Here is a 24,569-nt window from a genome sequence, read left to right as displayed (position 1 = left end):
AGTGTGAAAGGTAAACGCTTCTTAGAGTCTCCCCTCCACCCCCAGCCTCCTGGTCTCCTCAGAGGATGCAGTGATCATAGGCACTCAGCATCCTGAGAAAAGGCAGCCCGCTTTTGAAAGTTTCCTTGGAATAAAGAGAACCCCAGAGGGAAGGGACCAGGCGCAGCTGAATCACACACGGGAGAGCCCCTGCCCTGACAGTGACAGGGTACATCAGCCCACCCAGAACAAGAATGAGTTCTGCTCTTGTTACACTTTGCAAAGGAATGTTCTGCAGACTGGGTGGCACGCGAGATGATCCTGTGTGGTTTAAAAGGGCAAAAGGGACCAGAAAGGATACTCATGCTCCTTTATACAGACACCTGTAGTAGATTCTCTGTGTTCTGTGTATCCTGCAAATCAACAAGATCTTTACATTCTCTGTACCCCATCCATTTCCATGGAGGATTAAAAAACCTTCTTGCACCAGCTTTCCACAACCGGTTTCGATTTGCTTGCTAAATCTATTTGAGGAACATTTCAACTCTCTTCATATCTATTTTCTTACGTATTTATATCTTCTTAAAATTGGGCCTTTTTTTTGGTGTGCATAAATATCAGTAAAGTTGAAAATAAAAACGTATCTCTCTGCCCTGCAATACGAGAAATTCTGCCCTTAATTGCCTCCTTCCTTTAGAAATTTGTCTTTCAAAGATCTCTCGCTACACCAGCGCAGTTGCCTCACATTCATAAATTAAGATAATTTGCAGTGATTAACCTTCACCAGTATGACTAAAAGCTTGCAATATGTTAGCAATTCTAAAATACCTGAAGAGGGGACATTTCGTATGTAAGGTCAGGTGTATGCATTTCACAAGGAAATGACACCCAGGTTGGCTTTCATCATTTCATTGCCTGTGCCACCGGCCCCCCATTCCCCCCCAAATTTCAGAGTGAGAGAAGGGTAGCCTGCCTGCCTCTCTCTGCTCTTCTCTTCCCCAGCATATCAAGAGAGAGAGGGGTGTGTGTGTGTGTGTGTGTGTCTCCTCAAACCTAATTTGGTTTTTGCATTATATCTCTACACCGTATCATCAGACCTACTTGCATGCACTAGGCTAACAAGTTCTAAACTGGTTCTCCAAGCGTTCATAGACAAACTTGAGCTAGTCCACAGACTTGGAAATCGCAGGTGAATATTGCTGTGTGTGGGGCTATGCATTTCCAGTGAGGGTCGGTAGCTCTCACTGAATTCTGAAAGGGGTCTGTTACCTCCTGATCTTAAGAAGTCCTGCTCTAATCTGTTCTCGTCTCCTTTATCACGACACCATCCCCATCATCTCTCTTTTCAATATAACTTTAGGTAAAATGTTGATATTTTGTTCATCATGAATTTTTGCATTTATTTTGATCTTAATGCATTCAACTATCATTATTGTTTGTGATTCCTGAGTTTTCTGGCATTACCTCTTTTATATACATATATAGATTTATTTATTTTTGGCTGTGTTGGGTCTTCATTGCTGTGCACAGGCTTTCTCTAGTCGCAGCAAATGAGGGCTACTCTTCGTTGCAGTGCGCGGGCTTCTCATTGCAGTGGCTTCTCTTGTTGCGGAGCAAGGGGTGTAGGCGCACGGGCTTCAGTATTTGTAGCACGTGGGCTCAGTCGTTGTGGTGCATGGGCTTAGTTGCTCCATGGCATGTGTGATCTTCCCCACCCAGGGCTCAAACCCGTGTCCCCTGCATCAGCAGGCAGATTCTTAACCACTGCGCCACCAGGGAAGTCCTCTGGTGCTACCTTAAATTCTGCACCCAAAGTGAGTGCCTCACTTGCCTCACCCTAATCCCAGACCTGAGTGGGCTCCTAACCCAGCCTTCCTTTCTCCAGCCTCTCGCCTGCTCCCGGCCTTTCTCTACATCTCCTCCTGAGCCATCTCCCCAGCCTGCACATGGACAGTGCCAGCCCCCTCCTGAAAGCCCTGTGCTGGGCTCTTAGCTCCTGCCAGACCCTTCACACGGCTCACAAGAACCCTTGCCCCAGCTTCTGAGGCGCCAGTGAGCTGCAGAAAGTATTTCAGTCTCCTGGAGATATGTGACAAAGCAGGACAAATCTCCTCTGGGGTCTTGCCCTACCCAACCCCCCAAAATGCATTGAGCACTTCCTGTGTACCAGGCATGGTACAGAGTCTTTATACGGGTTATCTCACTTCATATTTAAATTTGCCTTAGGAAGTAAGTACTATTCTTGGCCCCATTTTACTGCTGGAGAAAGTGAGGTCCAGAGATATAACCACGCAAAGGCTACTGAGCAGGTGGCAGAACCAGTGTTTGAACTCAGGACAATCTGACTCCAAAACCCAGATTTTTGTCTAAAATATTCCCCTCTCTCCACGTTGGGCTTGCTGCCCAAAGGCAGATAGGAGGCGGAATCTTCTAACTCATGTTTGTGAGAATGAGTAGTTTTGCTGTCATCCTGGCCAGTTTTGCTGTCAACAGGTTTGTCGATAAAAACCCGTTTGTGGCTAAAACTGAGTGAAAGCCAGAAAAATCCACAAAATGAAGTTTATAAGGAAAAATTTTTCCAGGGAACAGAATAGAACTTTGGATCTAAACATGAATGTGTAGTATTCTTGCTCTTGGGGTTCTAGACACCAGTATAACCTTCTACCCTCCACTTGGAAACTGCGTGCTGAGATACAGGGTAACCTGCAGGACAAAAATAGGACATGTTTTGAAACTTCCCATCCCCTAGTGACCGAACTTGTGTGTGGAGAGCAGTTTTGAGCAAATAGCACATCCGAGGTTAGAGGCAGAGCCAGAGAAACGGGAACGCGGAAGCTTGTCAGAATCCACCCAGGACTGGGGCGGGGATGGGGGCCCAGCAGGACTCAGCCTGTGGGGAAAGGAAACCAGTCAGAAAAGACCCCTGGAAAGCGCTCTGGGAAGCAGCAGCTTAACAGGCTCTGATGATACTTTGTTTTTTTTTTTTGGAGGGTTTATTTATCCTCAGAAACCCTGCCCACTGCACCCCCTTTGCAGAGGTCATAAAGAGCTTGGAGTTCTGGATCTGCAGCTAAACCAGACCTGCAACTCAACCTGCCACTATTGAGTTTATGATTTATTATTCCTAGTTCTTTTGCATTCTTACAGTGCATTTTATAGTGCATTAAAGTGCAAGGGGCTTTTATAACCCTTATTTCCTTTGACTGAGAGGAAGTTCACTGGACACATACAGAAGACCAGGAGCTGGAGTTCTGGTCTGAAGCCCATTGTGACCTTGGGAAAATCCCTCAGCCTCCCTGAGCTTCAATTTCTTCTGCAAATAAATATAGTTGTGCCAACCTTAACTCCCTCCAGAATAGTTGCTGGGATGACATGGATGTGGAAGTGTTACCCACCAGGGTTCTTGGCCTCCTTAATCAATAGAAATTGATAAGAGACCAGACAAGAAATCCAGGCAAGGCTTTCCTGGGGCCCCTGCTGCAGAATGGGGGCAGCGAAAACAAGGAACAGGTTCCCTTGCTGGCCCTCCGAGCTGGTTCCTTACATGGGGTGAGGGTAGGGGTGTGTCCAGGGGGTTGGGCCAGAGGGGTGGCTTAGGTGGTTTGCCCATCCCTTTGTGGTGTTGAGTGCAGGGGGCCTGTGCAGGACCCTGCTTTTGCTCCTGACCCTCTGCTTTTGCTCCTGGCTCTTCAGAAGTGGCAGGTGGGCTTTTTGGTCTTTTTGTATCTTATTGCATATAATTTGTCCCAACTGTGCACGCCCGCAGTTACCTTTAGTCCCTGATAGTTTCTTTGTATTTTGTTGCTCAAGGAGACCGCTTCTCCAGGTATAAGCACTGCAACAATGGGTCCCAGGTCCCAACCTGTCTCAGAAGCATCTGGTAATGGCAGTGAATTGCACAGATCAGAAGTGTCCCACCTGGTGAGCATGGTGGTAGGAGAGGGTGGCAGTGACAGGCTGCAGAGCTGGCTCAAGGTGGGTACTGGTATTGAGGTGCTTTGGCCATACAGTCTGGCATTACCAGGGGACTGTCCTTTGCCGAGCACGATGTGAGAATTGCTGAGCAATTGCCTTCAGCTACATGCATGAGCATTTTAACTCAACATATGTACCTGCCAATTAGCAATTTGATCTCCCAGAAGGTAGAAGCAGCAATGAGGGGCACTACTAATTTGGACCCAAGTCTGACAGATGAGGAGGAATTGGTTGGCAAAGTAGAAATGATGGGAAATTTCAGTGAGAATGAAAACATCATCTTGGAATTGGAGAAGGGAATTGAAAGACACAAGCAGATGTATTTTCTTGACTTGAAGAAGGCAAATGACTTAAATTGAGGGGAAAACTACCTTTGGACCCGTGATCTGAAAGGGGCTAAAACCAAGTCTAGAGAATCAGGGTGCTCTTGAAAATGAAATTCTGACATATCAACTGCACTGGGCGTGAGAAGGGAGGAGGACAACTAAAGGATCTGATGAGGCTGATGAGGCGACATTCTCTGATGACCTCAATTTTTAAGTAGATCTTTTTAAATATAAAAGTAAGAAGCTTAGTGGAGAGAATTGGGAAATAAAAAATGAAAAGGAGATAGTAAACATCACCTGTAATTATGTTGAGTGACAGTTGCTGTTAATATTTTTATGTTGCATTCTTATATTTTTCTGTAAGTTATTTGAGATTATAATATATATGCACACATACTGTTTGGTGATTTTCCATATGAATAGGTACTCTTTATAAATATTATGTTATTAGCTGCATAATTTTCTACCAGAGATATTGTTTATAGTTTACTCACCTATTTCCTTATTGATGTTCCCAGTTTTTCACTATTAAAAATAACACTGCAATGAACATCTTTGTGAATGAACGATTTCTCTGTATCCTAAATTATTTTCTTGAGATAGATTATCAGAAGTTAACATTTACAGGGCTCTTAAAGTATCACCAAGTTATTTATCAAAAAGATGATGCCAGTTTATCTTCCCCCTGTTTTCTGTGTGCCAATCTAATGAGCTCAAATTTTTGAAAAGATGCATATAGTTGATGAAAGAACAACTTACTAAAAATAAAAATAAAAATTTAATACAAAAAATGAAAATTTGCCATTTGCAACAGCATGAATGTACCTGGAGGGCCTTATGCTAAGTGAAACAAGTCAGACAGAGATATCACTTATGTGTAATCTAAAAAATACAACAAACTAGTAAATATAACAAAAAAGAAGCAGACTCAAAGATATAGAGAACAAACCAGTGGTTGCCAGAGGGGAGAGGGTAAAGATAAGGGTATGGGAAGAAGTGGTACAAACTACTATGTGTAAAATAGATAAGCTACAAGGATATATTGTATAGTATTGTATAGCACAGGAAATAGAGCCAGTATTTTATAATAACTATAAGTGGAGTATAATCTTTAAAAATTGTGAATTACTGTACACCTATAACTTATTATACATGAACTGTACCTCAACAAAAGATATTTTAATATATAAAGGAGGGATTTTTAGATCTAGAATGTTAAAACTAGTGAGCTAAAAACTGGGAGATGCTTAAGAAAACTGTGTTTGGAGGGGCATGAAAAGAATAAGTATGGCAACAGCATGCAGATTGGGTTGGATGGCAAATTGACAACAAAACTGGGCAACTTCTCTCTCTCTTGCCTCTCTTCCATCAAGGAGGGCAATTGTCAGACTGAAACAGGTAGTACAAACTGACATAAAGGAATTGAAGCCCAAGATGGGTGACTTGATCGTGAAAGTGAATCTAGGTTGTTCTAAGTAAACTCAAGGCTCCTGGCCCAGACAAATGACATCCCAGAATAGAGAACTTACAAGGGTGAAAGGCCACTGACAGTGATCCCTAAGAGTTGCAGGAAATGGAAGAGGTACTAAAAGAAAGAATATGAGCCATTGTTTACCTGACATTGAGTAGAAAAGGAAAAAAGAATGTATGTACAAACTAAAGACGGCTCACCTGATGTAACTTTTAGATGAAATTCAGGAGAGATTATGTTATGAGTGCTTAGGAGGAAAAAGTTATCCCTTAGGAACCAGTCACCTGCTTCTTCTCTTCATCTTCTTCAATAAAGTTGCTATAAATTTTGTAGTTATTGTATTTCTGGACATCAAGAAAGCATTTTATTTGAACTTTGGATGGTTCCTTTTATGGCTGAGCTGGAAAGATGTAGTCCAAATATCAGAGTATTTACATGGGTTGATAATTGAACACCTGTACCCAAACAGAGCCAATAACTTGATCAGTCTCCATCCGAAAGGAGGTGGCTGGTGTGTCACCAGAGTGCTGTCATCCAGCCCTCACCTAACCAGCACTTTGTCAATAATCTGTTGAGGTGACGTGTGCTTATTAAAGCCGCAGATGACATGAAGCTACAAAGTACTGATGATACTAGAGATAGGTCTGAATCTGGAGGGACTGCTGTAGGCTGGAATGATGATGGAAAATAGCAAGGTGAAATCTAGTACTGATTAATATCCATTCTTACAGTTGGGTTCCAGACGGCAGCTATATATGCACAGGGTAGGGAGGTTATAAAGATGATAATGGTAAATAACTACTAAGTGCTTGCTCTCTGTGCCAAATACTGTCCTTGTATTTTGTATCATCACCAATTGTATCTGTACATGCAGATTTGACAAGCATGTCATCTGTGATGCAGTGGCACTCGCTTCACAAATTGAAAGTTGTCCCCATTCTCCAGTGGAGGCAAGTGAGACACAGAGAGGTTAAGAAGTTCGTCAGAGATCACACAGCTGGGAAATAGAGTATCTGTGCTGGTCTCTGTGCCTACGTGCTTAACCACTGTGAAAGTTCACACAGTCACTGAAACTTTTCTCTCTGTCTCTGTCTCTCTCTTTCTGTTTCTCTGTCTCCCTCTCTGTCTCTTTCTGTCTCTCTCTGTCTCTATCTCTCTCTCTGTCTCTCTCTGCCTGTCTCTCTCTCTCTCTGTCTGTCTCTCTGTCTTTCTCTGTCTCTGTGTCTCTGTCTCTCTCTGCTTCTGTCTCTCTCTTTTTTTATCATGAATTTAACTTGATGTCCTGCCAAAACACCAAATAAGCTTAGACAGAGAGGCAAAGCGTTAATAAATATGGACCTTGGGCTAGACCAACTGGATTCAAATGTTGGCTCTTTCACTGGGTGTGTGACTTTGGCTGCATCACTTAACTTCTCGGTGCTCCAGTTTTCTCCTCTTGTAAATAAGGATGGTGAATGTTTCTATTGTACAGGATTGCTATGGGGATTGAATGAATTACATACAGAAGGCATTTAGAACAGTGCCTGGCACACAGTAAATGCTGGTGTTTGCTGTTACAGACATCCCTGGGTACCCACATGGGGGCAGTGGTTCCAGGACCCCCTCAGATACCAAAATCCACTATACTCGTGTAGTATTTGCATATACCCTGTGTGCATCCTCCCATGTACTTTAAATCCTCTCTAGATTACTTATAATACCTCACACAATGTAAATGCTATGCAATGCGTTGTGAGTACAATGTAAACACGATGTAAATAGTTGCCAGCACACAGCAAATTCGTTTTGCTTTGGGGAACTTTCTAGAATTTTTTTTTCCTGAATATTTTTGATCTGCAGTTGGTTGGATGCAGAACCTCGATACAAAGGGCAGCTGGAGAATCCATGTGGTGGGCTGTTAAGAGCTGAGGCCTGGTTTTCAATCCCAGCACCACGATTTCCATTTTTTGTGTGTGGCAGTTTTTTCCTCCACAAAACGAGAAGAATTGTTGTCGTGAACACTCATGTAAATGCTCAATAATTGTTAGCTATTATTACGAATAAAACCATTGTCCAGAGTCAGAAAGGTTCTGGTCCTGCTTCCCGTACTACGTTTCGGAATGAGAGCCACATGTCTCCGGAGGAGGCAGGCAGCCTGGTGAGGCTCTAAGAAAGGCAGCACAGAACTTCTGTTTGGACCAATGAAGGATGTTTGATCTGAAGACAAGATGACTAAGCAAGGAAGTGATAACTTTCCTCACTGTGTCAAGGGTTGTGGAATTGTTCAGTGTCATCACATCCCATTATGAGACAACATGGGAGGTTGAAAGAGTCAGGGGACCTGGGGCAGCTTGATCCTGGTTCAAGCTCTTAACTTTTCCCAGCTTCAGTTTCCTAGTGAGTAAGATGGGATGGGGGTTGTCTTCTGTCTTTTATGATTCTGTCTTCTAAGCCACAGAGTCTGTGGCTAATTCCTGTGTATATAGATCGTTTAGGATAAAGGGTGTTTTTGATGAATGTTTATACTACAGCAAAAGAGCTTGAATTGAGTATTATGCAAACGGGCAACATCCTCTGATGACTGTGAGCCCCTATTTCCTCATCTGTTCGATCGAAATGAGACTACGATGGGTTTCACAGGGCTTTTTGGAGAAGGACCGGAGGTCACACATGTGAAAGCACCTTCTTAAAATGTTGTGTTTGTTATCGCCATTACTGGGTTATAACTTTCCCAAGAATTAGAATATAATACTCTTAAGCACCAAGCCCTATTTAAAGTAACCTAATCTGTTTTCCGTGATTCAAAGGAGCCTTCAGGGAGTTACACAGTCTCAGGGTCATCATCGTGAGCGTGGAGCAGCTCTGTAGAGAAAGGGTCCTGGCTGCTTGTGTTATTTGGGTTTTAGGATTCAAGTTAAATGGGAATGTATTGACCGTATTAAACCCAGAAGAGAAGAGGGAGCACGTACTCTCAGCTCCTCGTTTTACAGATGAAGCCACTGAACCAAAGAGAAACTGAGTGGCCGGCCCAGAATCACATATTAATTCGTTGGCAGATCTGGGGGTAAAATCCAGGCTCCTACCTCCCAGCACGCGTTCCATCGTTAGTTTAAACGTAACTCAGAAAGTCTGAAACGAGGCTGAGAGTGTACTGATGAATGTGGCTGCTCCTTTGAACATGGAATTGGAGAACTATCAGAAGGAACTTTAAGGGCCTGGGCATGTCCTTGAAGCCCCATGAACTTGACTTGACCCACTTGGGAAAAAAAAATCTGGTGGGACTCTTTCTTAGTAATTTTCTTAATCATAGCAGTTCATTTCTTCTGTACAAAATCCTTCTCAGCTATGCTCTCAAATTAATTGGCATTAAAAATGCGGGTCTTAGGGTGGCTTTCACAGGCTTGTTATGTGCACAGGGAGTGGTGTAAGGTAGGTACGGAATGTAGGTACAGAATAATGGTCTTTTCTTTTTACTAATGATCATTAACATGTATATTCTCCAACTCTGTTGAGTTAATGTTGCAAGAGGTAACTGTCAAAAAGTTACACGTGATGTGTTCCTCCCAGGTCTTGCCCTTATTCTGTTACACTAGCAGCTGTGAGCCCGGAGCCTCGAGCCTCCGGATCAGTGTCTACACAGCAAGTGCCTGTGAGCAAGTAGCTGGTGACGGCAGAGCCTTATTCCTGGATGCGTTAAAAGCAGAGTCTCGCCTACACCTCCCTCCTCTTCCCATGTAGAAATGTATTTCTCCTGGGACCCGCAGGGGGTTTTTTGCTCTATTTTTAGTCTGTTGATAACTTGAGAAACCTCCCAGGATTGAAGTCTTGGATGGGGAGGATTCAGTTCACTCAGTCTTTTCCGAATTGCTTATAGATGTTGAAAATCCGCATCTGAATGGGAAATACATGGGTTAGCAGAATGTGGTGGGTGAGGGCACAGACTTGGAAACCAGATGCCCTGGGTTTGAATCTCAGCTCCTCTTGTTTTTGGTCACTGTGGTCATGTGCGTTTGGGCAAATCACTTACATGCACTGGGCCTCAGTTTCTTTTCCTCAGCTGGAACCCTATCTCATAGGTTGCTGTGAGCATACAAGCAAGTGAACTGACGTTTATAAAGTGCTCAAAACGGTGCTGTGTGATAGAAGTATTTAACAGGTGACTGTGAAGTGAATTAAATGGTCCTGGTTCGATGGGAGTGGCCTCTGGATCCAAGGCTGTAACACCCAGGCCTCAGGCCCTGCAGTTTGAGGAAAGGGGGCTTCTTTTTCCACAATTAGAATGGCAAAACGCATCCTACACCAGGACCTTTTTATTCTGTTGAATTAAAAAGGATATAGCAGTGAGACTTCACTTTGAACACCAAAGTTTATCAAACCTCTTTCCGGCTCAGTGAACGTGTCCACATTCTCTCTTTGGAAGAGCAGTGCTTCTTATCAGTTTGCTGCCTAGCCTCCAGCGGGTCGCTGGGTCCCTCAGGGTCACTTTGGTAAAACTGCTCGGATTGCATGGTGTTCCCTGGACAGACTGACTTGCCGGGTCCCCTTAGCCTGCAAGCATTCAGTCGGTCCCTGGTGAGGGGGTTTCCACGTAATGACTCTGCGCGCTTCAGGGGCTGGGCTGTGGGAGAGATTAATGGGAAGTGAAAAGAGAAACAGTTGTTCTTAACCGGCAGGGCTGTGTGGAGTGTGTGACTCTTCTTGTATTTAGGGAAAAGATTACTCATGAGTATTTTCTTCCATAGAATATAAAGAACCTCAAATTACTACTTGCATCCCCACCCCCTTCTCACCCGCCTCCCTTGTTTCAGTGTCTCCTCTGCAGAAACTTCAGCATTTTACTCTCATTTCCCCTCCCGAGTGGGATTCGGTTCTGTATTTGCTTTGGCACTCGCACTTCCAATAAGCTACCCTGTCCTTTTTCCTGTTTCTGACCAAGCATCTTCTGCTCTGTGGCCCTCTTGCCACAAGGCGCTTCCTCAGGCCACGCTTGGCTGGTCCTCACATGTGTCCCCTAAGGGCTGGCTGTGCTCTTGCCCCTCGTGTGAAGGGAGAAGAAGGGAAAAGTCCCTAGTCACTAATCACTCTGCTGTTCCTGTTCAAAGGTGACACCATCGACGGTAGGAAGTAGGTTCTAAGTTGGTTTTTTCTTTTTCACCAGTTCAAAAGTTGAGGTTTTGCCAAGCCATTTTCACACCCACCCACCCCCCACACACCTCACTGTGACCCCAGATGTGCATTTTCAAGGTCATTGGGAAGAGTTGAGATACCGCCTATATCCAAGGATCATTTTTTAAAACGTTTAAAAAATACAGTTCTTAAAGGTGACGTTTATTACCGAATAGTGGCTGTAGTCCCCATGTTGTACAATACATCCCTGAGCCTGTCTTACACCCTGTACTTCGTACCTCCCACCCGTCCCCAACCCCTGTATTGCCCCTCCCCCACCAACTGGTAACCGCTAGTTTGTTCTCTGTATCTGTGAGTCTGCTTCTTTTTTGTTATATTCACTCGTTTGTTATATTTTTCAGATTCCACATATGTTATATCATTCTGTATTTGTCTTTCTTTAACTTATTTTACTTAGCATAAGGCCCTCCAAGTCCATCCATGTCCCAAGGGCCATTTTTAATAGGCATTGCTTCTTGGCCCAGTCAAGGAGTCCAAAACAAAGCCTTGAATTCTTTAGTGGCTGTGTTTATTCTTAAGATCATAGAGCAGTAACATACTACATGTTATTATTTTACAAGGCCCCTTTTCTTTTCCATGTGAAAAAAAAAATCTTAAAACTTAAAAACCAAGGAAAAAACTCTATAAATGCCCATTTCTGTCAGTGCCCACAGTTCTTTATTGGTGCCCTACATGGTAGACCAGTTTCAAAGGGACTTCCCCAGAGTTCAAGGAAGCCAGCTGCCATTCTTTAGACTTTGCAAAGAAGCCACCTGGAAGACAGAGCCAATGGCCATGCCCAGAGGCCCACCTTCTTGAGGGCATCTGAGCCATTCCACTCCCCGGTCCACCCAGGAAGAAAAGCATCCCATCCAAATAGACCAGACAGTTCTTTGTGATACCTGACATAAGGCCGAAAGGTGCTTCTTTCCAGGATCAAACTGAAGGACACTCAGAGCACACCTGTGGAGTCTCCTTAGCAAGTTAACTAAATAGAGAGATTGAAGCTCCTCTTAGCAAACACTGATTCTGTTGTATTTGAACTATTAATTCATACAGTATTTTAGAGAATAAAGCCCTCTTGAGCATCTAGCTTCTTCTAACTCATCAGTTCTCAAACAGTTTGGTCTCAGGATTTCTTTCGATTTTTTAAAATTATTGAAGATCTCAATAATTTGCTCGTGACTTATACCTATATTTATATTATTAGAAATTAAAACTTAAAATTTTAAATGTCTATTATATAAAAATATTAATTCACTGAAAAGTAAGCCAAGTTTATGTTAACATAAATGTATATTTATGAATATATTTTCCAAAACCAAAAAAAACTGAGTGAAAGAGTGGCATTGTTTTACATTTTTGCAAGTCTCTTTATGTCTAGCTTCATAGAAAATGGCTGGATTTTCATGTCTGCTGTAATATCACATGCTGTGTAGCCTCTAGAAAATTCCACTGTATGCTCATGAAAGAATGAGATTAGAAAAAGGCAAATAACGTCTTAATATTGTAATGAAAAGAGTTTTGACTTCATAGACACCCTAAAAAGGTCTTGGGAACCCTGAAGGGTCCTTGGATCACACTTTGAGAACCACTGTTCTAAACCACTTGAATGATGTGTCCAAGATTTCCCACAACGGCAAAATAAAATAAAAACCTAGACTCACAGTCAGGCTTTCAGACAGAGACCCAGCCTGAACCATCCTCTCAGCCTCAGTGGGCGCCCTCTCTTTAACCCAATCCTGATTCTACTCAGAGTTCAAGTACCGCCTCCACCAGGAAGTTCTGACATCAGCAAGTACAATAAACAGGCAAAAGACCTTTTATCCTTACCTTGCCCTCTCATTCCCAGAGGCTAGCCTGATAGCTTCCCAGAGGCAAGTGAGTTGCTTTTCCTGGAAGACGTTTCAGGGAACACTTCATTCTTTGGCATCTCTGGAAGGTCAAGCCCCTCTGGAACATTTTCACTTTGAAAGGTTGCTGGGCTACAATCATATCAGCTCTGATTCTAATGTCGCCTCCAAAGCATGTTGACATTTGTTGTGACTGAGCCCCCTCGGGTGCTTCAGGCCACCATAGAGCTGCACCTTCAGGGCAGACTGGAAATTGAGACATCCCTGGACCTAGAGCCAGGCAGGAAAGGACAGGGCTGAGACCTATGGTTCCTTAAAGACATAAAAAGGATTTTTTCCCCCATTTTGTCTCTAAATAAAAAGTTCATTTGATATCACGCTTTGGCACTCTTGAAGCTTGAGTTTTACCTGGGATTCAGAGTGGAGCCTAAGGGCTCTTCAGATACAAAGACACAACTTTGTTAACTATTTGGAAATCTTTTCCCTTTATTTCAGCTGTCTAACTGACCAAACCTTTTTTTTTCCCCCTCTTTTTCTTTCTGCCTTATTCTCTCTCCAACAGGCTTGCAGCCAATGTACTGGAGCAGAGATGACGTAGCCCAGTGGCTCAAGTGGGCTGAAAATGAGTTTTCTCTGAGGCCAATTGACAGTAACACATTTGAGATGAATGGCAAAGCTCTCCTGCTCCTGACCAAAGAGGACTTTCGCTACCGGTCTCCTCATTCAGGTGAGAGTCTGGACTCTGGACACGGGCTCAGCCTGGGAAGTCTGGTAGCCAGAGCTGGCCTTTGTCACCACTCACCCTCCCAAGAGATCTGCGTATCAGGTCACCATGAACGCAAGGACAATGACCCAGCTTAGCAGAGGAGAGATCCTGCTGATGTAGGCCAGTTTGAGGGGAGAAGAGGAAGAATTTCCAGGTCCAGGGGAAACTTTTAAGGTTAGGAGAAGTAACCCAGTTCGGCCCTATAGACCCGGGAACTTAAGGGATCTCATTGCACCACCAAATAAGGAAGAAAATGCATTCTGGCCCTCTCTCTCTGCCTTGCTTCTGATTCTGAAGACTTTTAGAAGAGATGCTTGAGCGTGAGTGTAGACCGCGAACTGCTCAGTTTAAAACAGAGACAGGAAGACTTCCCTGGTGGTCGACTGGTTAAGACTCTGTGCTCCCAATGCAGGGGATGCAAGTTCGATCCCTGGTCGGGGAACTAAGATCCCACATGCCACATGGTGTGGCCAAAGAAACCAGAAACCAAAAAAAGAAAAAAAGAAAAAACACTACACAAAGACAGGAGAGGCCAGGCCATGAGCAGTGCTAAGGTAGGAGAAGCAGAAAGGAAAGAAGAAAGGAGGGAACAGGAGAGAAGGGCTGGGAAAGGTGGAGAGCCTAGTAGCCTGGGTGAGTTTAGAACTAAATTCAAAGGGCTTCAGGTGGTTTCCTTTGGATGTACTGAATTCTTTGAAATAATACATCCTGTAGCTTGTAGAACCCCTGAAAAATACTAAGTGACAGTTTCCTCCTGCTCATCTACCTAGAAAGATTTATCAAAATAAGGGCTCCTAAAACCACATGGGAAGGTTTCATTCCATGAGGAGCTTTTGTACCTGCAAAACGTATTGCTAATGTGGATAAGATTTCAAATATATTTTCCAATTTCGTCTCTCACACTGGATGGATATTTTGAAGTAGAGATTTGGGAACTCCATATCAAGGAGAACTTTGGTCTCAGGTTTCTCTCTCTTGAGAGCAGTTATTCAAGGACAAATGGGCCCTCCCTCCGTCAAGTCTCCCTGCCACCCCCACTTTGATGTAACTTGTCTGGCAGAGACTGTCTTCCTGGACCCAGGGCAGAGACCCTGCAGAAGGCCTTGGCATGGTCCCCAACTGTGTTCACCCTTATTTATTCCTGGAGGCCGGCCAGGAGTTAATGAACTAGCTAACTGTCACGAGGAAACATCCCCATCACAGAGGGTGAGATAAGGATATGTATGGAGCAGTATCTCCCCGGCTTTTCCCAATTGCAGCAGAACCGTTTATATGAGGAAATGGTAAAGGGGAAGTTTCCCCCAGAAGTATAGACCTTAATGGAAACTTGAAAGCGTAGATGGCTGACAACCAGATCATTGTTAAGATTTTATAAGGGACACAGACATACCTGAAACATTTGGTCTTCCATCATTGATTCTTTCTGTAGCTTCAGAATAAGAAAACTGTAAAAGAATGATATAAACAAATAAACTACCCTAAAAGGAACCTCAATAGTTCCTTTTAATTTAATGTAAAAACACTTCCCTTTTCTGTTCCAGTGGAAACTCCAAGATTATACTTAAAGGAGCAAAGTTACCTATCTGGAGGAAAAGAGCTCTAACTCTTTAGTGTTCCAAAGAAATCATTCATGTCTGGCAAACAGAGGAAAACACAGTGATGTGTTTTAACTTGATTTGACTTAGACCTTAGGCATGCTTTCTTGCCAGAGTCTTTGTAAATCTGCCTCCCACTCCCCCCATATCCCAGGTGTTCCTTTTTATTGCTCACTTATTTTTCTCTCTGGTGACCTCACAACCTTCCTTACGAAAAATAGGCTCTCTCTGCTCAAAGCTGGGAGCAAAGATACACAAAACCTTGTTAGTATGTCCTTGGTACTTTGTTGAGTCTTTGCCAGATGGGCCACGTGGGAGACTGGACAGTAGCCTGCTGCCCAGTTGGAGGCAGGATGGCACTGAACCTGAAGGCACAGGGAGCTGGGGACGGAGAGAGCAGAGTCGGAGGGGTCTCAGGAAAGCAGGAGTGGAGTTGGTCTGGGATGTGAAGGATGGAACTAAGCGGGTGGGTCACTGGAGCAGGGTTAACTTAGTGTGTTTGGGTGGCGGTGAGGAAGCCCCCCTGCAGATAGAAGAGGCACCATGAGGCTGGCACTCTAGTCGGGACATGGTGCTGTAGCCACGGTTACGAGGGGGCAGAAGAAATTCATGCCGTGTCCCTGGGCAGCTTCGTGCCAGGGGACAGAATTGCGGGCTAAGGGAGTTGAGGGACAGAGGCGATTTCAGCTGGGTGGTTAAATGAGGCTCAGTGGTGCAGTAGCAGAGCCGGGCTTTGAAGGCTTTGAAAGGTGAGCGGCGGGGGCGGGGTAAGGAAAGGTGTTGGGGAGGAGGTGAGGCCAGTTCATATGGAGGAGGAGCTCAGAGAGGAAGCACAGGAGCTGGAGCCTCCCCTTGAAACACTGTTCATCGTCACTCATCACCGCCACCCTCACTTGTCTGCTTGCCTCTTCCTATTTCAGGTTCTGCTACTTTCTCCAGGAACGCTTTCCCTGACTCCCTTCCCTGCATCCCTGATTCCACCCCGCCTTCCTTTCCTCCACCTCTCCCTGCCTCAGTCTGGGTCAGGTGCTGGTCCTCTTTATCTCAGAGCATTTCTGAGTTCTGTCATGGCCCCCGACGCACACACACACAGTTTGGGCAGGGCTGCGTCCTGTTAAGCCACCACGTCTCCAGCACGCAGCACAGGGCATGGCCTTCAGGCAGCACTCAGTAAATATTGGTTGAATTACGACCCAACCTGAGAGTACCTTAAAGCCCCTGTTAAGGAGTTTGGATGTTATTTTGAAGGCAATGGGAAACCACTGAAAGGTTTTGATCAGGAGTGATATGATTGGAGCTCTCCCTTTGGTATAGACACTTGCCATCAGTCCATTTTATTGGGTCACTAAAAGCAGGGAAGCTAAGTACAGCGCTACTGCTACAGTCCTAATACAAAACGCTGAAGTCCAGAATGGGATCAGTGACACCAAAATAATAGTACTTCCAGCATTTTGGCTGAGCAACGCCAGGACATCCAGGAAGATGTGTCCTGTTTTGCAGAAATCTGAGACAAGAGCCAGGCCAAGCTGGGAATAATAGATCTGAGTATCATCCCATTACATCAAGCTGAGAATAAAGATACATTTACACCGTAGGTAATTTCATTAAGGCATCAACTAGAAAGCCACGGACAGAATATCAAGGTGATACCTGCCAGTAGGGGCTATAAGAAAACTTACCACAAGCAGAGGAGAATTGTCAAAGGGATTGGAAGACAGAACTAAGTAGAAGTTGAGAAGACCCTTCCCATGAAGTAGCCAGCCAGCAGCGTGACAAGGGCATGATATACCTGCTCAGATTCTCCTTAGGTAGAGACAAAGTATAAATAGAAAACCTTGTTTCTCTCTCAGGTGTTAACATTTGGCACTGCTTCTTCTGATGTGGGCTTTGCTTTTGCATTTGGTATAGATGTTGCAAGGCCCAGGTTCTATACGTGGCTCTTCCACAGATCACATCACCTCATTTGCTTTTATTTTCCACATCCATAAAGTGGGATTTTCAACCTGGGAATCCTACGCTCCCTTCAACGCTGAACAGTTCAACCCAGCTTCAACCACTGAAAGTGTTAAGCTTTGAGTAAACATTACCACTTCCCACTGACAGGCAGTAAATAAATACTTTGGTCTCCTTGATCTATATACCTTGTAAAACCTAGACATCACCCAATTTTTTCCTGTCTTTCCTCGGATCTTTTTTGCTGCCTAAGACAAAGCAGCAGCAGCTTCTCACTAGAATGAAACAAAGGTACCTAGTGGCCCATCACCAGGAATGGATGTTTACAGCTTCCTTCTGGCCACATTTCCTGCCTGGCCTCACCCAGACTTATGCTCTCTGTATATGGAAATAACATTCCTTGACACAACTCATTCCAAATGTAGAGAGGAGAGAACAGGAGCTTAATAAATTATAATTACTTGAAATATTAAGATACCTTAAGTCAAATATGGTAGCCTCTCTGAATTCCACATTCTCTGACCAATTTAACAAACTGCCTTTACCCTGCCCACTTCCAGAACAAAGGTCCTCCCTTTTCAGCCACTAGAATAAAACAGGGAATGTACTAGAATGTACTTTAAAATATCATCTCCAAACAGAAGATGTCATGGTTGAATATAAATGGGATCTTTTCTTTGAAATAATCTCCCAATCTGAGGATACAACAGGGATGACAAATTTATAACATGCGCAAAGTGAAAGAAAAAATACAAAGGAAACTCGATTTTATAAAACCTCACCCGGACAGGATAATTCTACCTAGTCCTTGAGCGACTGGGTAGTTCCCACATTAAATGGTCTGGGATGATTTAAATTCAAAGAAATTTCATTGAATTTTATGAATTCAATGACTATCTTGCAACAAATAACTCTAATGTGTTACTTGACCAGTTTGAGACTCTGAGAAGACACATTAATAAGAAGGAACAGACAAGTTAGCATTGATATTAACTTTTATTTAGAGTTATTCAGGTGGAATGTATTTATGTATCCATTATTTAAATGAACAAAAGTTATTAATTCATGTTAGACTTTCTATCAGTGCTAAAAAAAAAAAAGCAAGAGCAAAACAAACGTATTTTCGAAGTTCCTTCAGGTCAATTCAGCAAAAAAATGAATTGGGGTTTTACTAAGTAAATCAATTTTTACCTTACTGGGGTGTGATGTTACAAAGTATTTCTTCCCTCTCCAACCCACCAGACCTTTGACTTTGAAAATGTGCTTCGCTTTTGACCTTCAAATATAGTAAAAATTTCTTTGAAAGGTTAAACGGAAAATACTGGTCTTTATCTACATGTAGTTCCTTGGAAACCAACTTGCCTGTTAACGTCTATTAAGCAATGGCAGGTGGTTTGCTGGATTGGGTGGCTGTGTCAACCGGCTATTTTAGACTCAAGTCACAGGGTCTGAGGGCATGGGTCACAGAGGGGAATTTTAGCCCTGAAGTGTGGGAGTTGCAGCAGACATGACCCCTGACTGAAGACACCCAGAGTGGCCTCTTTCCTCTCTTGCTGTGTCTTTGAGCAAAACAAGCCAGAAACATGTGTATTGCCCATCGGAGAAATGCTTAGATAAGTCAGTTACGGGAAAGTCACTGGATTTCTTAGCACTTAGCTTATCCCATCAGTGAAGTGGTGGTGATAACTGATCTCTCTGCTGTACAGAGTCATATGGTAACATGTAAGACATACAGCACTTCCTTTAACAGTGCATACTTAAGTCACAATATTTTTATTTTCTCACGAGCTCGTTCTTGGGTTTATCTTACTTTATATTTCTGTATCCAGGTAAAAGCAGTTGTCTTACTAGATGTCTTTTCTAACAATTTATTCTCCTCTTAAATATAATATCCAAATTTTCCCACAGCCTGCTCCCTTTTTTTTTCCCCAGGATCTCTGTGTCCAAGACATAGATATCAACTAAATTTCAAATATTTATTCCTAAGTAAAAGAGTAGTTTATTTTTATGGTCACAAGGCACTCCGTATTAAATTAAAAGGTTTGTAATTCAATCAGCCTACAAAAATGGATTGAATGGAATGCTTGGAAAGTAAGAGAGAGCAGAGTTGGAAAGCCACGCCGTCCCATGATGGGAATGTTTCTTAGGCCACCAGTGGGATCCCCCTAGACCTCTGTCTGCATTGGTGTTTTCACTGTTGAATTTATGATGAAACTGAAGGGACCGAGGCCCCGGACTTCATTTTGAACCTGTCACAGGCAGAGAGGGCCGGCAGAGAAAGTTTTCTGACATCTGAAAAGTATCCCTCCTACACTATGCATGCTTTTATTTATTTATTTTTTTTAAAGAATTGGTCAGAAGGAAACTAAAATCTCTGAATAAAAACAGAAGCGAGAAAGAGAAAAGAGAACAGTTTGCAAGTGTAAGAATGTATTACTTTAATCTTCAGAGGAGAAGGTGTACATAGCAAATCATCACCTGAAAAATGCAAATTTTCAATAATGTGACAATTCTGCTTTAAACCTACTGAACCCAAAAAGTTAAACGCTGTGAAACTCCTGGGGGAGAGGCTCTGGGCAGCCTGTAGATGACACTCTGCATTGGTCCCAGTCTTCTGGAGAACAAACAATGTATAATAAGAACTTTAAAACTAATCATACCCTTTCACTGATAACACCATTTTATGAAACTATCCCAAGGAAACAGTCCAATAGGGGGACAACAAAGATGACCTTAGCAATTCTATTTATAATGGTAAAAACTGGAAACGCCCAAGCCACCCCCAGCAGGGCACTTGCTAAAAAAATCGTGGAGCTTGTAAATATAGAGAAATACACTGTAGCTATGGCCATTCACTGAGTCACTTATTATTTCTTCAGTAGATCATACAGGGCCTTGCAGATCATGTTCAGCACTTTACATGTTATTTTAAAGACAGGTAGAGGCCATTCAGGGTCTGAAGCAGAGGTTGGCATGATGAAGTGCAGAGCTCAGAAGTAAGATGCAGGGCTGTCGGCTCGGCTGGCATGTAGCACAATGGCAGTGACTTAAACTCTCTGGTGATTCAAGAAATATTTACAAGGCAGAGTCTATAAGTCTTGGTGGACTGATTCGATGTTGGATGAGAGGGAGAGAGGCGTTAAGGAGGAGTTTTCTGGCCCAATCAGCTGGGCGTTTACTGAACTAGGAAACACCATGTGAGCCGGAAAGCCGTTTCTGTCAAACACGTAAGACGTGCAGTGCCTGGGTGACATGCAAGAGGACGTACCTAGGAGGTAACTGAAGGTTCTGGAGTTGAGATAGGTCTGCTGGAGTAGATTTAGCGTAAACAAGCTGACTGCAGCCATGGGGCGGGGGGCTTGGTGAGAGCCCAGGGAGAGAGACGTTGAGAGTCCTGGGAGCCTTAAAGTGTGGGGAAGGAGGGAGAGCAGAAAACCAGGAGACAGAGGAATGTGTGACGCAGGAGCGGGGCGGTTCTAAGGGGGGAGGGACAGTGACTCGTGGGGATGGTGTTGCTGAGAGGCAGCAAGTCCCCAGGTGCTGTTGCCCTTTGGGTTGACGACAGGCAGGCGACCTCAGCAAGAGCGCTTTGGAGAGGGTTGGAGGGCCCTGAGGAGTGGACCGAGACAGGTGTGGCGGTAACAGAGTCGGACGGCTCCTCAGGGGGTGTGGCTGCGATGGGAGGGGAGAACAGGAGCAGCCCCTGGAAGGGATAATGAGGACAGAGGAGGTGTGTGTGTGTGTGTGTGTATAGAAGACAGGAAACACTTGACACTGCTTAAATGCTAGAGAGAAGAAACCCATCGAAAAGTTGAAGATAAACTGTGAACTAGTAGGAAAGAGAAAGAAATCGTGAACTAGAAATATCTGTATGAAATGATGTCAACTGGAAGAAGAATTCCATTCTTATGAATGTGACTTTATGAAACTTATGCATGTCCTTTAAAGACAAAAAGTATTGACGCAGAGCAAATAGTTTCCAGATTTTTTGGAGACATGCCTGTTAATACTTTTGGTAGTCACAAGGGGTACCATCTCCTGAGTGCACAGGAGAGCAGGCGCGGGGCTGGCGCTGGTTCACACCATCTCATTTAATCCTCCTAACAGCCCTGCCGAGTCTGGGCTTTTTTCTCATTTGAGACAAAAGAATATTTAACTACGCCTTGAACTAAGGCTGAAAGAGAAAAAATAGTTCGCCTCAGGGCATGCAGCTGATGAATAGAGGAACCAGGATTCAAACCTGGGACTTCCTCGCTACAGAGCCCAAGCTCTTTCTTCTAAAAGTAAAGAAACAGACACATTTAACCCCCTAAACAGCATCTTTATGTTTGTGGTCTTCAGACGCTGGTAAAACTGCTAAGGCAACTTGCAGCATTTTTTTCACTCTCTCCACTGTTCATTTGAAACAAATTGCAAATAAAATAATAGAATTTAGGATTCTCGAAGTAGTTGCCTGGCTTTTCCCATCAAGATCACAGATACAAAATTGCATGTGTGTTTAGTTTGTGGGTTTCTGTGTGTGTGTACATGTGTGCGTGCACCTAGGAGTATAACAAGGGTTTATGGGACCCGAAGTTTATAATTTGAGGACACGTAGTTCTAGGGCTCCTCCCATGGGACTGTGCAAATGAAGGTCCCTGAAACTCACTAGCTTCAAGTCAGATCCACTTCTGCACAAGCATGTGGGTACATGAACCATGTGCATATGCCTGAGGATATAAGGAGGAACCAATAACAAAAGCTATTGTCCCTTAAAACAATAGCCTTGGTTCCATTGCTTAGTACAATAGAAGCATCTTTTTTGGTTAGTACTAGTTATTTCTTTTCTGGGAAGACAGAGAAGATTTGTCAAGAATTGAATAGGCCAAGAGTTTTTTGAACAGTGCCTTTGAATTCAGGCCAGTGGTCATTACTTAGAGATGTAGTGCTACGGTTCGTGCTCTTTGTACAGCAAGCAAATAAATATGACTTCTTTTTAAATCTCTTCTTTACCCTGGAGATCTTTTTGTTAATATCACTTTTGAGATGTGATCACCTGTGTATATGAAGATTTTAAGAATGTAGCAAGAGGACAGACTGGGTGCTAGAGGAATTGGGGGCCAGTGGAGTTGGAAGTGGATGGAGGGGGACATCTTTATTTAGGAAACTGTCGTAGACAGGACACACATTCTGTGCTCCTCCAGAAGCCGAAACTAAGGACCAAGGTACATGAGATTGCAGGGGAGGCCAGATTCCAACTCAACAGAAGAACTTTCTAGCGACTAGAGCTGTCCAAAAATGGTTTGCTTATGTTGTGGCCGGCTGCCCATCACAGAAGTACTCAGCCAAAGCTACTTCTTGGCAGGGGAAGGGGAGGCAGGGGACTTTTACTGAACACAAGCTCAAGTCCATCTAAGAAAGCTATAGAATTCTCTCTAAGTCTAAGATTCCAAGCCATTACCAGGCACACGCTATACCTGCCAGTCATACACACAGGGCACGCGTGGTGGGTCGGTTTTCTCCCCCACAGTAGTGATGCGTTTTGCTAAGCCAGCCACATTCCCCGACTGAGTTCCTGGTTGCCAAGGAAACATGTCTGTGGATGGACTGGTCCAACTGTGGCCGTATTCTGTGGTCTTAGAATTAAGTTTTTTCCTGGTCTGCAACCTGGGACCTTGGGCCCAGGCTCCCGCCCGTCAGCCAGCTGTCACAGGTGGCACTTACGAAGGTTCCCTTACTAGTTCTTGCAGTTGAGGGAAGGAACTGGCAGAGCGCTGCCTGCCCCTCCCCCGCTCTCTCCTGCTCACTCAGAGAGGAGCCTTCTCTGCCCGGCTCCCTTTGCCAGCTTTGGGATGAGAGGCTGGGGAGAGGCAGCCCAGAAGGCCTGGGAAAGTATGGGGCAGAACACGTGTTGGCCCCACCATGGGCTTAGCCCACCAGGCCACGGTGAGATGTCCAGAGAGGCCAAGGATGGGCGAGTGGCCTCAGGCCACCTTGCCCTTTCTGAAGGGGGAAGTAACACTGACCACGACCCAGACACTCCTCCTTTGTTCTCCTTCTGAGACCTTCGGGGTCTACAGGTCTGTGCTAAACCACTTTAATGATATCCATAACAATAGTGGAGATAGTGCTGGTCACACAACAGCTGGTGTGTGCCGAGTTCTCACTGTTTGCCCAGCATCCAGCACCGTTACGCGTTTATCACACGATTACCTCATCAGGTCCTCACAGGCATCCTGGGAGGTAGATGCAGCTAATACTGCCATTTTCCAGATGAGGAACTGAGGCCTGGAGAAGTTAAAGGGCATCTGCTTTGTTGCCTTACTTTCCCTGTGCGTGTGGAGAAGCGGAAACGGAAAAGAAGGTGACCTGCCCACGCTCCAGCCGCCACACCCAGGGCTCCTGCAGGCCCCGCAGGGACCTCCGAGGAGGGGCCGCGTGTGACGTGCACCAGCCCCCGCTTCACGACGCCCTCTTCTGAGGGAGAGGTTTGCGTTTCACGGAGACGTCCAGGGACCCGCTCAAGGTCGCCTGGTGCAGGGGAGCTGGCGCTGCGGCCGGGGCCGCGGGGCCCTCCCCACGCACCAGCCCGCCTCCAGAGCTGCAGAGCCCAACACGCGCACACACACTACATCTGTATTTCCTGGCCTCCCCTTCCAAAGTGGGCACACTAATTACCGACCGTTTTTCTTAGTGCCGGTAATCATCGGGAACGTTTTTCCAGTGTTTTCGTGTTCTCTTCGGCTACTACCGAAATAAGGCATGGCTCAAACCCACAGCGTAGAACCCAGCGGCGTGAGGCCGTGTCCATTCGCAAAAGTTCAGGAAGACATTTACACGAAACCAAAAGAAACAAAGTGTTGATTAGGGACTTATTTTTGTAAGCGATTAAAATATGAATCATTAAAATAGGACTGTATTTCAGGCTCTGTATCCTTGTCTCATCAGAGACACAGCATCACCATGACTACTGGGTTTGAATTAGATGAGCTCCGAAGCCTTCCCAGCTCCAAATGCAGTCGTGTGTCACGGCTCTGCCTTACACAGGACGTTTTTAAGTCTGGTTCAGAACACCTCTACAGCTCTCGCCCGTTTCACTAAAAGGAAATACCCAAGTGATATGGGGTCTTCAGTTCTTAAAAGTCTTTTGCTCTGTTTGATCACGGTAGTAAACAGTGGCAGTAAGTTATGTTAATAACGACCAACATTCAAAGGCAGAGGAAGGAACAAAATCAAAGCAAAGACACCAGGGCATCTCAGGAATCACTTAGGACGGGGTATCATGGAACTTTATTTGGCACAAATAGAAAAGATGCAGAAGTTTGCAGAAACAAAGGAATTCACTTGGGGTGTTTCTCAGGTTCAGGCTGAGTTGAAGAGAAAAAAAAAAATAGTTTAGCAATAGCCCAAGATATGCAGTGAAATTAAGTTGTTAATTAAAGTATCTGTTAAAAGTGGCTAAAATTAGAGACAAAAGCCCATTGTTTGGTACAATTGTTGACTGCATATCTGTATGTAGAAGGGCGT

General features: G+C 44.3%; 1 protein-coding gene across 6 annotated transcripts in view; it reads left to right on the top strand.

Annotated features, from left to right (window-relative positions):
* The window catches only part of ETV6 (ETS variant transcription factor 6), a 238,572-nt gene that overhangs the window by 176,840 nt on the left and 37,163 nt on the right, over nucleotides 1-24,569 (top strand). For all 6 annotated transcript variants that reach the window (XM_057701540.1, XM_057701539.1, XM_057701541.1 and 3 more), the window contains one exon: nucleotides 13,312-13,476. In XM_057701540.1, the coding sequence (XP_057557523.1) occupies nucleotides 13,312-13,476 (165 nt within the window). The remainder of the gene's footprint in view (nucleotides 1-13,311; nucleotides 13,477-24,569) is intronic.

Source organism: Hippopotamus amphibius, chromosome 12, assembly GCF_030028045.1.
Source record: "Hippopotamus amphibius kiboko isolate mHipAmp2 chromosome 12, mHipAmp2.hap2, whole genome shotgun sequence".
Taxonomy (NCBI): domain Eukaryota; kingdom Metazoa; phylum Chordata; class Mammalia; order Artiodactyla; family Hippopotamidae; genus Hippopotamus; species Hippopotamus amphibius.
Note: the sequence above shows the minus strand (reverse complement) of the source record. Positions and strands in the feature narration are given on the sequence as shown.